At 54.6% G+C, this 15,813-nt stretch overlaps 1 protein-coding gene across 1 annotated transcript; it reads right to left on the reverse strand.

Annotated features, from left to right (window-relative positions):
* Positions 1-324: 324 nt before the first annotated feature.
* On the reverse strand, positions 325-11,453 carry ATP6AP1 (ATPase H+ transporting accessory protein 1). The gene is made up of 10 exons (XM_036305238.1): positions 11,244-11,453; positions 10,886-11,012; positions 6,242-6,316; positions 5,106-5,299; positions 4,315-4,355; positions 3,211-3,296; positions 2,547-2,794; positions 1,915-1,962; positions 1,597-1,828; positions 325-1,144 (listed from the first exon to the last, which is right to left on the reverse strand). Exons 1-10 carry the CDS (start codon positions 11,393-11,395, stop codon positions 935-937), a joined length of 1,413 nt encoding a protein of 470 aa, XP_036161131.1. The 5' UTR covers positions 11,396-11,453; the 3' UTR covers positions 325-934.
* Positions 11,454-15,813: the final 4,360 nt, after the last annotated feature.

Genomic DNA, 15,813 nt, shown 5'->3' on the forward strand with positions numbered 1-15,813 from the left:
GCGCTGCCCGGGCCCGCACACACCCCTGCAGCAGCCCGGGCGGCCCCAGGGGGACCTGAGGGCTGCCATTGTCACAGCTGTCATTTCCTGGCCCTTCCTGCCTGTGCACCGCAGCCCGCTCCCTACACTAGCTACTTAGGGGTCCAGCTGGCTCAAGACCCTCTGCCTCTCCCGGGCTCCCAGGCAGCCTCAGGGCCCCTGCAGCCCTTCCCGCCTCCCCCTGGGCCTCACTTGGCGACAGCTACACCTGGGCGCCTCCCCGGAAGCCCTCAGCCACGCGCATCCCGCATATCCAGTGCAGAAATGACTGACAAGAGGCCGCAGCATGGTGACCCATCTTTATTTTATTAGGAAGGAAACCCACCAAGCCTGCCAGAAACCCAGGGAGCACACCCAGCCCACCTGCAGTGGAGGTCCCTTCCTTCTCAGGCCACAAAAATAAACCCGTGTGCTGCTTATTGTTAGCACATCACCAAAAACAACACTAGCCAAGCAGGATAGTTAAGTGGTACTTTCACCCCAACTCAGGGAATCTCCAGCTCCTGGCTGCTGCAGGGAACCCCATGAAGCCTAGGGAGGGAGCACTGGCTACACAAAAGCACTATAAACAACAAGGGGTGAAGGTGGAGATATGAAAATAAATAAGGAGAGGGGGAAGAGGGAGAGGCTCTAGAATTCATGTCCCCTCCCTTTATAATCACCAATCCTGGGAGATTTCTCTACTATCTATGCAGAATATGTACACCTGTTGATAGAGATGGGGGGTGGGCAGCCCCAGGAAAGCCCCTCACAGGGTTGAATAGGAGCAAAACAGGGGAGTTGGGGGTTCATGCTATGGTAGGAAGAGAAGGAAGTCCTTCGGTCCAGCATGCCTTGAGGTGAGAAAGTGACAACCTGGACACCATCACACCCTTAACCCCCCGTGGGCACAGGGTCACACAATCTGGGTCAAAGTGATGGTGGGGCCCTTGTGGTCGTCAAAGCGGTCCATGGTCTTGAGGCTGAGGATCATGTGCAGGCCGTAGGTGAAGATGAAGAGCATGAACAAGGAGGTGAGCAGCCCCATCCAGATGGCCGGGGAGAAGAAGCCTGCACAGTCGGTGGCATAGGAGAACTGCTCGCCTGTCACGTTGAAGGCCTGGATCTGGGGGACAGAAAGGAGCGTGTGGCCCCACGGAGAGGGAGGCCCAGTAAGGGTTGAGGTTCCCAAGTTAGTGGGAAGGGGGCATCGTGGGGACAGGACTCTCAACTATGTTCCTGAGCTCAAGCCCAAAGGGTACCAACCCAGCATGGCTCAGTGGTTGGGCATTGACCTATGAACCAGGAGGTCACGGTTCGATTCCCGGTCGAGGCACATGCCCAGGTTGTGGGCTTGATCCCCAGTGTGGGGCATGCAGGAGGCAGCAGATCCATGATTCTCTCTCATCACTGATGTTTCTCTCTCTCTCTCTCTCTCTCTCTCTCTCTCTCTCTCTCCCCCTTCCTCTATGAAATCAATAAGAATATATTTTAAATATATAGATATAAATTTTTTAAAGATTTCAGGCGTCTGCTTCCTCCCCTCTACCCGGACCCAGGCTCCTCCCTACTTCTTACCTGGAACTCCTCAAGAGTCATCTGCCAGAGAAAGGGCTGCGTGTCAGGCACAAGGATACTGCCCTTGTTGCTAAGACTGCTGACGTACTGGCAGTGGAAGGAGTAGATGCTGGGCCCTGTGATCTGGGAGACGTTGAAGTAGGCTACCGAGCCATTGCTGTGGATTTCGAGGCGCTCCATGGTAAACCAGTGCCGGGCCGACACTGGATAGAAGCGGTTCACCAGAGTGAACCTGGGGGAGACCACAGGGGTGTCAGGTAGCTGAGGAAGCCAGGGCCACACCAGTCTACCCACACCGCCACCGCCCTTCGGACTCACTTAAATGTCACTGTGGCACCAAAGAGTTGTTCATAGGTCAGCGAAAGCCTGTAGGATCAGAGTGAGAGGCCAGTCAGGTTCTGAAAGGGCCTTGAGCATCTTAGACCACATTGCTCAAGTCTGCTCCTACGTAAGCTGCCTGGGTCCTTGCCTCCACTTGACAGAAGGGAAAACTGAGACCCTGTCACATTCTAGGTCAGGAACCAGCATGCAGGTCCCCCACCTCCAGCTGAGGGCTCCTTCCTCTGGCTCCCCTGAACCCACTGTCCCTCCTCCTTTAAGAACCTCCCCCTTGGGGTCGTTGAGGTGCCCAGGTTGGGTTTTGGGAGTGAGGGCGATCTCTCTCACTGCACAGGGAAGGTACGGGAGCCCCAGAACTGGCTCGGGCATGGTATGCACCATAGTGCAGTCGCCTTGAGGCTGCTCAAGGGGGAAGCGTCAGGTTCCCAGGTGACTTGGGAGTAGTAACAACCAAGTCCCAGGCAAGGACTAGAAGGCATAGGGGAGCAGAACTCTGAGCAACCCCCACTCCAAGGGCCCTCCGATAGCAGCCCCTCCCCGCAGCATTCCCATGGCAAACCCACACCACCAGCACAGATACCCACCCGAAGTGACAGGTCCTTTGCCCTCACCTGGCAATGGAGTCATTCCAGAAGGAGCCAGTCATGTTGAGAGACGGGGCCTCAAAGGTCCTGGCGGTCAGGTCTTCCCAGCTGTCCCTATAAGCCACTGAGAAGTTCTGGGCCCAGAACAGGATCCGGGGGGCGGTATCGTTATAACTCACAGGGGGGTGGACCACAACGGACACGGGCTGTTTGGGTGTTGTTTGCAGCAGCTGCCGACCTAGCCCGCCGGCCACCATGGCTGCATCGCGGGCCACCTGCAGAGACAGCCCACAAGCCTTCTCTCAACGGGCCTGGGAGCAGGCCCAGACCAAGTGGCCTGCCCTCGCTGTCCCTCTCCACCATCTGTAGTCCCACCGGTCCTACTCAGAGACCCTTCCTCCGGGAAGCTTTCTCTGGCTGGCCCCTAAGTCTCTGGAATAGTCCTAGTCCCTCCAATTAGGGAACATTTGGACTTAATTGTCCCAGCATTTGCCAGCCCCTAAGACTGACAGGGTGTTCGGAAAGCTGCACCTGGAAGGAGTAAGCAGGTTCGTAATCGTCCCCCCCCTTGACATGGGCCCAGGGGAGAAGCTGGCCCCCACTGAGGCCATCGGAGCCACATCCCCTCCAGGGCCATGCACCACGTGGCCTCTGCCCACACCTCCCAGAGCCCCTGAGGCAGGGCACATACCCTGGAAGGGCGGACTGCTGTGAGGGCCGCTGTGTACGGGACATCTTCCGACTTGAGCATGCTCAGCACCTGCCCAATGACCTCATCTGAGGGGCAACGGGAAGAGCAGAGAACCAGGTCACAGGTGGACGCCTAAAGCAACGCTTCCCACCGCCTGATCTTCACACAGAAGCCAGCAGAGGCAAGGCGGTGCCCTTGCACACCCTACACTAGTGCCCTCTTGATGGAGCTCAGGGAGACCCCCTCACTGAGGTGGCGACCACCAGGGGTCTGCACTGCGAAGTCCTCCCACTCCCGGAAACTAACATGTCCTCTGCGGTGGGACACTGAGACCCCTGATGAGTCGGCTCCCGTCAGCCTTCAATAGTGTTTTCAGTTTCCATTCAGGATCCCTGACAGCAGCTGCTGTTTATCCTGTCTACCCCCAGCCTCCCCTGAGGCTGTCAGCTCCCTAATGCCAAGGCCTAACTAAAGGGAATGAGAAAAGACAAAGACATACGTAACTTTGAACCCACCCGTGGAAGGTTTCCAGTGACCTTTCCACAGGGAATGACTGACTGTCCTTTATAGCAAAAAGAAGACAAGTGATGCCTGGCCAGTGTGGCTCAGTGGTTGGGCGTCGACCTATGAACCAGAAGGTCAGGGCTCGATTCCCGGTCAGGGCCCGTGCCTGGGTTGCAGTCTCGATCCCCAGTGGGGGGTGTGCAGGAGGCAGCCGATCAATGATTTGCTCTCATCATTGATGTTTCTCTCTCGCTCTCCCTTCCCCTCTGAAATCAATACAAAAATATTAAAAAAGAAGGAGAAGACAAGTGTTCAGAACTGTTTTTTGGAAAGCTGCTGGTCTCTTAAACCCACACTAAAGAATTCAGGCTGCCTCAGTGGAAACTGGCTCACAGGCTCCCGCAGAGAAGACCCCCCTAGACATCCCCAAATCTCTACTAGGCAGGCCCAACGGATGAGGCCCGAAGGCCAGCATTTCCCTGATCAGCTGCCAGGTGCTCCAAGAAGCAGGGAGCCTCGCGGGGGGGGGGGGGGGGGGTGAGGAGAAGCCGAGGACCACTCCACGGGATGGAGAACACGCCTCCTCCCTGACCCACTCACCATTGCCTGTGAGGACTTCCCGTGGTGCCATCAGACCCGAGCTACGGAAAAGACAGAGTATTAGAGCCCCACAATCCGAATAGCTCTCCACCATCCCCAGCCGCCCCCCTTGAACCCCCTAGTGTCCCCCCCATTCAATGCCAGAGTCCTTCCCCATGAGCCCCATTCACCTAGCACTCTAGCTGGGGCTCTGGGAGCCACCCTCCCTCCACATCTTTATTTTTTTTTTAATATACACTTTTATTGATTTTAGAGAGGAAGAGAGAGGGAAAGAAACAGCAATGATGAGAAAGAATCATGGATCGGCTGCCTCCTGTACATCCCCGCACTGGGGATCGAGCCCGCAACCCGGGCATGTGCCCTGACCGGGAATGGAACTGTGACCTCCTGGTTCATAGGTCAGCGCTCAACCACTGAGCCACACCAGTTGGGATCCCTCCACATCTTTGCTCACCTCATGGCCCTGCCTGGAATCCCTTGCCCCTCCCCTGCCCCACTTCATGGTCCCACTCGGGTCCCTGCTACCTGCTGTGTGAATGGGTCCTGGCTAGGCGAGTTGGCTTCCTACCACCAGAGCCCACATCTACCTTGTCTCTGGAGGCCCGCAAGGCCTAGTTCAGTGCAGGGCACTGACTCGTGAATCACAGCCCGGCCAGAGGCCCTTCCAGTCTCTTCTGGCGATACTGGGCACCTTCTGGAAGGGCTTCAGGGTTCTGGACGGAAGGACTGTCATCGTTGACTGGGTTGTGCTACCAGAGCCCAGAGCCTTGCGGCTGGAGGCCGGGCCATACCTGGCTGTGTAGGGCAAGCGGATGAGCAGCAGGGCCGGGAGGCTGGCATTGAGCTTTAGCTCCCGAAGGGTGGCCAGGTCCACGTGCAAGGGGCTGGCCCCCAGCTTCTCCTGCAGGTACGTGGTCAGAGTGCTGACTGCATACCAGTCAACAGCAGGAAGCACAAGAGAGGAGGGGGCCAAGTCCAGGGCATTCTGGGGACAAAGGAGACGTGGAGGATGAGTTAGCAAAAGGGACCTGGCCTGAGCCAGCCCCTCACACCGCTCCGGCAGCCCTCCCCTGCAAGCCACACCCCCACCCACACCCACAGGACTGAGTCTCATTCAGGGTCAGAAGGAAAATGCCCCGCACCCCTGGTCCCTCACGCCTTTCTACCCCCAAAGCCAGCAGCTCTGGTTCCTAAGGAAACAGGTTTGTTTTGGTTTTTTTGGTTACTCCTCACCCGAAAATATTTTTCCATTGACTTTTAGAGAGAGTGGAAAGGAGGGGGAGAGACAGAGAGAGACACATCGATGTGAGAGTTACACATTGATTGGTTGCCTCCTGCATGGGCCGGAGAGTGAACCTGCAACCAAGGTACATGCCCTTGACCTGAATCGAACTCAGGACCCTTCAGTCCACGGTCTGATGCTTTATCCATTGAGCCAAACCACGTAGGGTTTTAAATATGGTTTTTTTACTCTTTTTTTTTTTTTAAATCCTCACCTGAGGAGTGAGGATATTTTTTTCCATTGATTTTTAGAGAGTGGGAGAGAGTAGGGGAGGAGAGAGAGAGATGTAGAAAGAGACACATCAATTGTTTGCTTCCCACACACACCCTGACAGGGTGGGGATTGAACCTGCAACCAGGTACACGCGCTTGACCGGGAATTGAACCCGCAACCCTCTGGTGTGTAGGCTGACACTCTAGCCACTGAGCAACACCATCCAGGGCTGTTTTTTGTTTGTTTGTTTGTTTTATTTTGAGAGAGAGAGGAAGGGAGAGAGATAGAGAGCTAGAAACATCAATTAGAGAGGATCACTGATCGGCTGCCTCGTGCAAGCCCCACACTGGGGTTCGGGAAACAGCTCTGTATTGTGCTATGGGGTGGGGGGCGGGACAGCGCCCATGCCCACAGCTGGGAGAGGACTCTTACCTCCAGGTTAGAAAAGGTGCTGTCCTGCTTGTTTCCAAACACGCCACCGTATGCCGTGAAGTCCTCAATGCTCAGCTAGTAGGGAAGCAGGGAAGACGGCCTCAGAAGTGGCCAGGGCCAGGGCAGGGGGCAGGCCCCTTCCCCGTGCATTTGCAGGGCCAGCAAAATCTCACTTAGAGTCAGATTTGCTCTGGTCAGAAAAACAAGCAAGGGCAAGTTTGGGGTGGGGGTGGGATAGAAGGTTCTTTCATATATCTACACTAATAAAAGAGAAACATGGCAATTGGCGTACGACCGCTACCCTTCCCATTGTCTAATCAGGGAGATATGCAAATTAACTGCCAGCCAAGATGGCGGCGGGCAGCCAGGCAGCTTGAAACTAACATGAGGCTTGCTTGCCTCAGTGACGGAGGACTCCAACGTTCCCTGCCGGCCGCTGCAGGCCTCTGAGCGGGCAGTTTCAAACATTGTAACAAATATAGATGCTAAACAAAACCTCAGCCAGCCGGGATCTCAGAGCTGGAGTTGATACAGAGTTTCGATTATAGAACCCAAACAAACCAGATACCTGCTTTCAAGAGCGGAGGCCTAAGAGCTGGAGCCTCAGAGCTAAAGCTGGCCCAGAATAAAAAAAGAAAAAGAAAAAAAGGAGAGGTTGGGAGCTTCCGTCACCCGCCAGTCTGAAAACAGCCCTCAGCCCCTCACCCAGACTGGCCAGGCACCCCAGTGGGGACCCCCATCCTGAAGGGTGTGTGACCAGCTGCAAACAGCCATCATCCCCTCACCCAGGCTGGCCAGGCATCCCAGTGGGGACCCCCACCCTGATCCAGGAAACCCTTCAGGGAAAACCAGCCGGCACCCACCCATGCACCAGGCCTCTATTCTATATAGTAAAAGGGTAATATGCCTCCCAGCACCGGGATCAGCGGAGCCGAGAGGCCTCCCAGCACCGGGATCAGCGTGACAGGGGGCAGCGCCCAAACCCCCTGATCGCCCTGCAGCTCTGTGTGTGACAGGGGGTGGGGCCACAACCTCCCTATCCGCCCTGCTCTGTTTGTGACAGGGGAAGGCGCCCCAACCCCCTGATCGGCCCTGCTCTGTGGGTGATAGAGGGTGGCGCCCCAAACCCCCCCCCCACGGGCCCTGCTCTGTGTGTGATGGGGTAGAGCCATAACCTCCCCATCGGCCCTGCCCTGAGTGTGACAGTGGCGGCACCCCAACCGCCTGATCGGCCCTGCTCTGTAGGTGATAGAGCATAGCGCCCCAACCCCCTGATCCGCCCTGCTCTGTGTGTGACAGGGGGCAGTGTGCCAACTCCCCTATCGGCCCTACTCTGTGCGTGACAGGGGGGAGCTCCTCAACCCCCTGATGGGCCCTGCTCTGTGCGTGACGGGGGGTGGCGCCACAACCTCCCCATCAACTCTGCCTTGAGTGTGACAGGGGGCGGTGCCTCAACCCCCCAATCGGCCCTACCCTGAGCGTGACTGAGGGTGGCATCGCAACCTCCCGATCCGCCCTGCTCTGTGCATGACAGGGGGCAGCACCTCAACTCCCCAATCGGCCCTGCTCTGAGCCTGACCAGGGGCTGCACCTAGGGATTAGGCCTGCCCTCTGCCGCCCGGGAGCAGGCCTAAGCTAGCAGGTCGTTATCTCCCAAGGGGTCCCAGACTGCGAGAGGGCACAGGCCGGGCTGAGAGACCCCCCCCCCCCAGTGCACAAATTTTTGTGCACTGGGCCTCTAGTATATATATATATATATATATATATATATATATATATATATATATATATATATATATATATTTAATCCTCAACCAAGGATATTTTTCCATTGAGTTTTTTTAAAATATTTTTTTATTGATTTCAGAGAGGAAGAGAGAGGGAGAGATAGAAACATCAATGATGAGAGAGAACCATTGATCGGCTGCCTCCTGCACGCCCCACACTGGGGATCGAGCCTGCAACCTGGGCATATGCCCTTGCCCAGAATCAAACCCAGGACCCTTCAGGCAGCAGGTCAATGCTCTATCCACTGAGCCAAACCGGCTAGGGTGAGTTGTTTTTTTTTTTTTTCTTTTAAAGAGAGTGGAAGAGAGAGGGAAAGACAGAGAGAAACAGCAATGTGTGAGAAACGTATCGATTGGTTGCCTCCTACACACGCCCTGACCAGGACCTGGGCCGGGGAGGAGCCTGCAACCACAGTACATGCCCTTGACCAGAATCAAACACGGCACCCTTCAGTCCACAGGCCGACACTCTATCCACTGAGCCAAACTGGCTAGGGCTCTTTCATTTCTCTAGCACCCTCCTAGCAGGGTGAGGGTGAGGGTGAGGGTGAGGGTGAGAAAACATGGAAGGCAGTCATGGGGTTGGGAGGAAATGTGCGGGCAGCTGACTTGTGGTAGCCTCAGGAGTAAGAGTCAGCTGCCTGCTGTCGACAAGAGGAACTGGGTAGGGAAGAGGGAAGCCAGGGGAGGGGCTGGGGGCAGTTAGAAGCATTTAGTGCATGCCTTCCCCCCATCAAGGGAAGTTGAAAAAAAAAGGAGAACCTATATACCAGTTGCAACAGCTAGAACCAACGGGACCTTTTTAAATATATATATATATATTTTTTTTTCATTTCACAGAAGAAGGGAGAGGGAGAGAAACATCAATGATGAGAATCATCGATCAGCTGCCTCCTGCACACCCCCCATTGGGGATCGAGCCCGCCACCTGGGCATGTGCCCTGACCGGCAATCGAACCATCACCTCCTGGTTCATAGGTCGATGCTCAACCACTGAGCCACACTGGCCAGGCATGGATGGCACCTTTTGTAAAGGAGGGTGAGAAGTCCCCCTCCTCACCTGGTTTTGGTGGAAGGGGAGAAACAGGTGAAGATCTCGAACATGCTGGGGGAAGCACTGAAGTCTTCTGAGGCCTCCAGACCACAGTAATGGATGCTCATCCCCTTTCCTCTCCAAGCTAGAGATGCCCTTCAACTCCTGCCCCTCCACCCCAAGGCCCAGCTTTCTCTGGCTTTTCCCCACCAGGCCCTGAGGCGATCTTAATCAGCTTCTGTTTAGTATACACACTTGGCCAGCTTCCTCTCCCTCCTGGGCAGGAATCCTGACCTTGTTTGGACAATCTCCTTCGGAAAGCCTAGAAACCGCCACTCTCTACTCCTCGCAGCGCCTCCTGCTTGAAGTCACCCGAGGCTTCCTGTCACGTTTAGAACTGCAACCGACCTTTTTCCTCTTCATCTCCTGGCGACCTGGCTCACCATCCCCTACCCCTTGCTCTCACTCACTATACTCCAGCAACAGCGGCTCTTCCGTCTTGCCCAGGGCCTTTGCACATGCTGTACCTTCTGTCAGGAACACCCGCCCTTTATAGCTACAGGGCTCTGTACGGACCTCCATTCAGGTCTCCGCTCAGTGAGTCTTGCCTGATCAGCTTTACCTTAAATAGGGTTGCCGTTACTCTGGCAATGATTGGCTATGCTCGTGCACACCACAATAGGGTTAGCCTGTTTCTTTTGTCTCTCAACACTATAGCGCTGACATTATGGCATCTAAGACCTCAGCATTGACTTGTCATGCTCACGTGACTGTCAGCTTCCTCGCGGTAGGGGCTTGGGTTATTCTGCTCATTACTATGCCCCCAACACTTAATAACTGGCACATAGCAGGCAGTTCATATTTGCTAAGAATTGCTCCTCACAGCCCTCTGATGAGGTGGTATCTGCATTTTACAGATGCAGAAACCGGCATTCGCAGACCAAAGGCTGGTAAGTAGTAGAACTAGAATTGAGTTCCAGTCTGACTACATTATTTACCGCCTCCTGCGAGGACTACAGGAGAACATGCCTGCCACAGGCTACCCACAGAGTGATGGAGCAAGACCAGGAGGGGAATGAACCATACAGGCCACGAACCAGGAAGGGACAAGCAGAGGCTCGACAACTTCCCAAACGCCAAACCTACACTGCCCTAGAGTCTTCTCATGGGCTGAATGCCTGGTTGGAGGGCAGAGCGATCTGGAAGGGAGGGAGCACAAACCCAGTTATGAGCACAAACTGGCCTGGGGTGGGGGGGGGGGGGGGCCGGGGAAGGTCCTGACAGACTCAGGCTGGAACCAATGGTGGTGTGCACAACCCAGCCAATCACTGCACCTCTACAAGCTTTAGTTTCCTTGGTAGTAAAACCAAGACAATGACATCAGCTTAGCACAGTGCCCATGAAGCACTCAGTAAGTGATCACTTTTTTCCCTCTATTATGATCATTACAATTAGAATTGCAACTCCGCCACCCATTAGCTGTGTGACCTTGAACCAGTCACTTCCCCTCCTTGGGCATCTGTCTTCTCAACCGCCAACAATCATCCCCACCATATAGAGTAGGTCACACAAGTTCATGGTACTCTGTAGACTTCCGGCCTCTGACCACTTGCTCCCCCCCAATGAAGTTGGTGCCATTTCTGGGCCCTCACTATATTCTCACTGAACCTTCTCCTATGGGCCTTCCCAAGAGAGAAGCCACACCTCCCTGCAGTTGAGACAAGGTCACCGAAGCTTCCCTTGGGGAATGGGTCTCCTTATCCTGGGGGGAGTGGCCTGCCTGCCTCCTGATGACTGAGGGACAGAGGGCTGGGACAGGCGCACCTTGTCCTGCAGGAACAGCAGCACGTTGCGGGGGCCCAGCTCCAGGGCGGGGTCTAAGTAAGTAGAGAGCTGCATGTCGCTGGTGATGTGGCCCTCATGGGTGTCGGCCGCAGGAGCCCACAAGTCCCTGTCAGGGGACAGAAAAGGTGCTGTCAGGTGGGGGCGCTTGGCTTACGATCCGAAGCCCACGGGCTCCCAGCTTGATGTGTGGGTCCTGGAGATCCGATCTGGCCGATTCGCTCTAGGCCGCCAAGCAAGGGACAGTCCCCTCTAGGCCTCGCAGCCCAGGAGCCGGGCGAGGGCACCCCAACCGCCACCGTGCGCCGCACAGCCCGCCCCAGCCCACCACCCGGCTCACCGATCGCTCGACCACAGCACCAGCGGCACCTGCTGCTCCGCCGCCGCCGCCGCCGCCACCGCCACCAGCAACAGTGGCAGCCACTTCATTTGACAAAACGCTGGGGCCCTGCTCGTCCCCGCCCGCACCGGAGCCGCCACTGTCGCCGCCATCACAGCTTCAGTCTCCACGGCCTCGGCCACCACTGCCGCCGCAGATCAGGTGACCGTCGCCCTCGCCCAAGCTCCGCCCCGCGCCACCATTGGCCAGAGTGCAGGCCTGGGGCCAGGACTTCAAAAGATTGAAGGAAGCGCATGCCACTCATGGCCACTCCTTTTCCCTGATTGGCCAACCGCTTCTCACGGCGCGCACGCTCCTTGTAGGACAGGGACAGACTGGAGCTCTGTCAGTTTCCACTACCAGCCAGCAGATACAGCTGGCACTGACAGGATAGGACGGGCGGGGCGGGGCGGGCTCCGCTCCACAGGTCCCCACACCCAAGGCTTCGCCCAGGTTTCATCTTCTGCTTAAAATTGCAAGCTGTAGTGGAGACCAGGGAGAGTGGAGTGCCTGGGGCGGGGTGGGGGGAGGGGGCTCGGTGGCGCCGCGCCCCTTCCCCATACTTTGCCCTGTTCCTGAGTTGTGCCAGAGGGGAAATGCTGGCCATTCAGATGTGCCTGAGAGAAGCCGTGAAATACTTTCTTTGAGACGCTACCATGTAGCAGAACTGTTGGAATGATCTCTGTGCACGGGAGTTCCAAAAGTTGCTAAAAAGTGGCAACTGTATACATTCAAACGTCACTTCTGCACCGCAGGTGTGATACGAGCTTTGTCTGCAGAGGACAGGGGATGGTATTGAAAAGGAAAAGCTCTCCTTGCTGCTCACCTGCATGATTTTCTCCAGCGCCAAGCCTGCAATTTAGAGTTTTCACCACACTGTCTCCAGCTCTCAACGCACACAGCAGCAGTGTGTACAAGGGCCCCAGACAACTCGAGTCTGCACCTCAGCACAGGTCACTGCTTCCCACACCATCTCCTCAGCCCTCAGCCCTGGAAGTGCACATGTGGGAGGTCCTGTGGGGCTGGCCACCCAGAGACACCCAGAGACACTCTGGCTCAAACTGTACACAGAAGTGTGCTGAGTTCCAGCAGAAGAGGGCTCTCCAGCTCCCAGTTCTAGCAGTGCCTTCCCAACAGCTTGGGTGCCCACCCATCAACCACAGCTTGCTTGCTCTCCAAAGAGCTGTTCCTGCAGGTCTGGTGACTGAACCAGTCATTGAACTTCTATACCAATCAAAGGTCTGGAAGTACATTTTTAAATATATATTTTTATTGATTTCAGAGAGGGACAGAAAGATAGAAACATCAATGATGAGAGAGAATCTCATTGATCGGCTGCCTCCTGCATGCAAACAAGACATGTGCCCTTGACCAGAATCGAACCCTGGACCCGTCAGTCCGCAGGCTGACGCTCTATCCACTGAGCCAAACCTAGGGCTGCTGTCTACCTTTAAAGTTACTTTTTTATTATTACTTAGTAATTTTCACATTAAACATCCCCTATTTATATTACTGTGTGTTAAGTGACAATTCTCCCTGGATTTCTTGGTGTTCCTTGCACAGTTGGGGCCTTCTTTTTTTTTTTTTTTTTTTTTTTTTTTCCTCACCCAAGGATATTTTTCCATTGGTTTTTTAGGGAGAGTGAAAGAGAGAGAGAGAAATATCGATGTGAGAGAGACATTGATCAGTTGCCCCAACCAGAGCCCAGGCCAGGGAGGAGCCTGCAACCGAGGCACGTGCCCTCGACCGTAATTAAACCTAGGACCCTTCAGTCCACAGGCCAGCGCTCTATCCACAGAGCCAAACCAGTTAGGGCTTCCCCCCCCTCACCTGAGGCTATTTTTCCATTGATTTTTAAAGGGAGGGATGAGACAGAGAATGAGAAACATCGATGTGAGAGACACATCTCAATTGGTTGCCTCCCGCACAGCCAGGCCAGGGATGGGGATCAAGCCTGCACCCAAATTACGTGCCCTTGACCGGAATCGAATCTGGGACCCTTCAGTCCACAGACTGGCGCTCTATCTACTGAGCCAAACTGGCTAGGGCTAGGGCCTTCTTAGCAAAGAAAATTGATAAGCTATGATAAATATAAGCCTCCCTTCCTGGACACTTTCCAAAATCATTCAAAATTCCCTTCATCTTTCTAGAGATTGGCTTTTAGCTTACATTTATGGTAATAAACCTGGAGATGCCTGCCCCCTCCCTAGGGAGGATTTGCTTAATTCCAGAGTAAAGATGAGGTGTGTGCGTACATATATCTTGGATGGCAGATGTGCCAGAAATGCTACATGAGCTCTCAGTGTCATAATTTCAGGGTTCCTCTCCTGGGGTGCATCCCTGCACCATGGGCAAGGTTACCAGCACTAAAATGTTCTGTGAGTAATAAACTCTGTTCTATGAAAAAAATTGCAAGAGTGGTTTCTTTTTCCTGCAGGTTGACCCTCTGTAACAGCAGTTCTCAACCTGTGAGTCGCGACCCCTTTGGGGGTCGAACGACCCTTTCACAGGGGTCGCCTAAAACCATCGGAAAACACATATATAACTACATATTGTTTTTGTGATTAATCACTATGCTTTAATTATGTTCAATTTGTAACAATGAAAATACATCCTGCATATCAGATATTTACATGACGATTCATAACAGTAGCAACATTACAGTTATGAACTAGCAACAAAAATAATTTTATGGTTGGGGGTCACCTCAACATGAGGAGCTGTATTAAAGGGTTATGGCATTAGGAAAGTTGAGAACCACTGCTCTGTAGGTAGAGAAGAGGGCCCAGGATAGAATAATGTCTGGAGGAACAGCAGCACGTACAACATGTCAAACTCACGGCCCAAGGGCCACATGTGGCCTACAATGAATATTTTTGCAGCCAGCCAATATAACGGTATGTAAGAAATGTTTTAATAAAAATTTTATAGCTGAAACCGGTTTGGCTCAGTGGATGGAGCATCAGCCTGCGGACTGAGAGGTCCCAGGTTCGATTCCGGTCAAGGGCATGTACCTGGGTTGCGGGCACATCCCCAGTAGGAGATGTGCAGGAGGCAGCTGATCGATGTTTCTCTCTCATCGATGTTTCTAACTCTCTATCTCTCTCCCTTCCTCTCTGTAAAAAATCAATAAAATATATTTAAAAAAAAATTTATAACTTAATTTTTATAATACCCTGTTATACATAATCCTATCTAATAAAAGAGTAATATGCAAATTAACCCTCACTCCATCACAAAGATGGTGGCGGCCACAGAGCTGGAGCAAGCAGGAGGTTTGGGTTGCCCCTGGCGATGGAGGAAGCAAAGCTTTCCGCCTGCCCTGCTGGCCCTAAGCTCCGCTCAAGGCTACAGAGTTTCAATTATAGAAGATAAATAAATCCCAGATATCTGCTTCCAGCCGGCGAGGCCTCTGTTCAAGGAGGGGCTGGGCAACCCAGGCTTTGAGCCCAACCAAGGCAACAAAGTTTCAATTACAGAAGTTAAATAAATCCCAGATACCTGCTTCCAGCCTGCAGGTGTGGCCAGCCTGAAAACAGCCCTCAGCCCCTCACCCAGGCTGGCCACACTCCCATGGGGTGAGGGTCCCCACTGGGGGGCTTGACCACCCTGCAAACAGCCATCAACCCCTCACCCAGGCTGGCCAGGCACCCCAGTGGGAACCCCCACCCTGAAGGGGGTGTGGCCAGCCTGAAAACGGCCCTCAGCCCCTCACCCAGGCTGGCCAGGCATCCCAGTAGGGACCCCCACCCTGAAGGGAGTGTGGCCAGCCTGAAAACAGCCCTAAGCCCCTCACCCAGGCTGGCCACACCCCCATGGGGTGAGGGTCCCCACTGGGGGGCTTGACCAGACTGCAAACAGCCATCAGTCCCCCACCCAGGCTGGCCAGGCACCCCAGCGGGACACCCACCCTGATCCGGGACACCCTTCAGGGCAAAACAGCCAGCCCCCACCTGTGCACCAGGCCTCTATCCTCCTATATCAGTGGTTGGCAAACTGCGGCCCCTTGAGTGTGGCTCTTCCACAAAATACCATGTGCGGGCGTGCATGTACAGTGCAATTGAAACTTCGTGGCCACACTCAAGGGGCCAAAAAGCCGCATGTGGCTTGCGAGCTGCAGTTTGCCGACCACTGTCCTATATAATAAAAGGGTAATATGCAAATTGACCCTAACAGCAGAACGACTGGGAATGACTGGTCACTATGACACACACTGACCACCAGGGGGCAGATACTCAATGCAGTACCTGCCCCCCTGGTGGTCAGTGCGCTACCACATAGTGACCAGTCACTATGGTCACTATGGCTCCTGGTGGGAGCCTCTCCTGCCTCCTCAGCAGCACTAAGGATGTCCAACTGCAGTTTAGGCCTGCTCTCCGCTGGCAAGTGGACATCCCCCGAGGGCTCCTGGGATGCCAGAGGGATGTCTGACCTGCCAGCTTAGGCCCGTTCCCCTGGGGAGCAGGCCTAAGCCAGCAGGTGGTCATCCCCCAAGGGGTCCCAATCTGCCAGAGGGCACAGGCTGAGCTGA

Source organism: Myotis myotis, unplaced genomic scaffold (assembly GCF_014108235.1).
Source record: "Myotis myotis isolate mMyoMyo1 unplaced genomic scaffold, mMyoMyo1.p scaffold_m19_p_4, whole genome shotgun sequence".
Lineage (NCBI taxonomy): Eukaryota > Metazoa > Chordata > Mammalia > Chiroptera > Vespertilionidae > Myotis > Myotis myotis.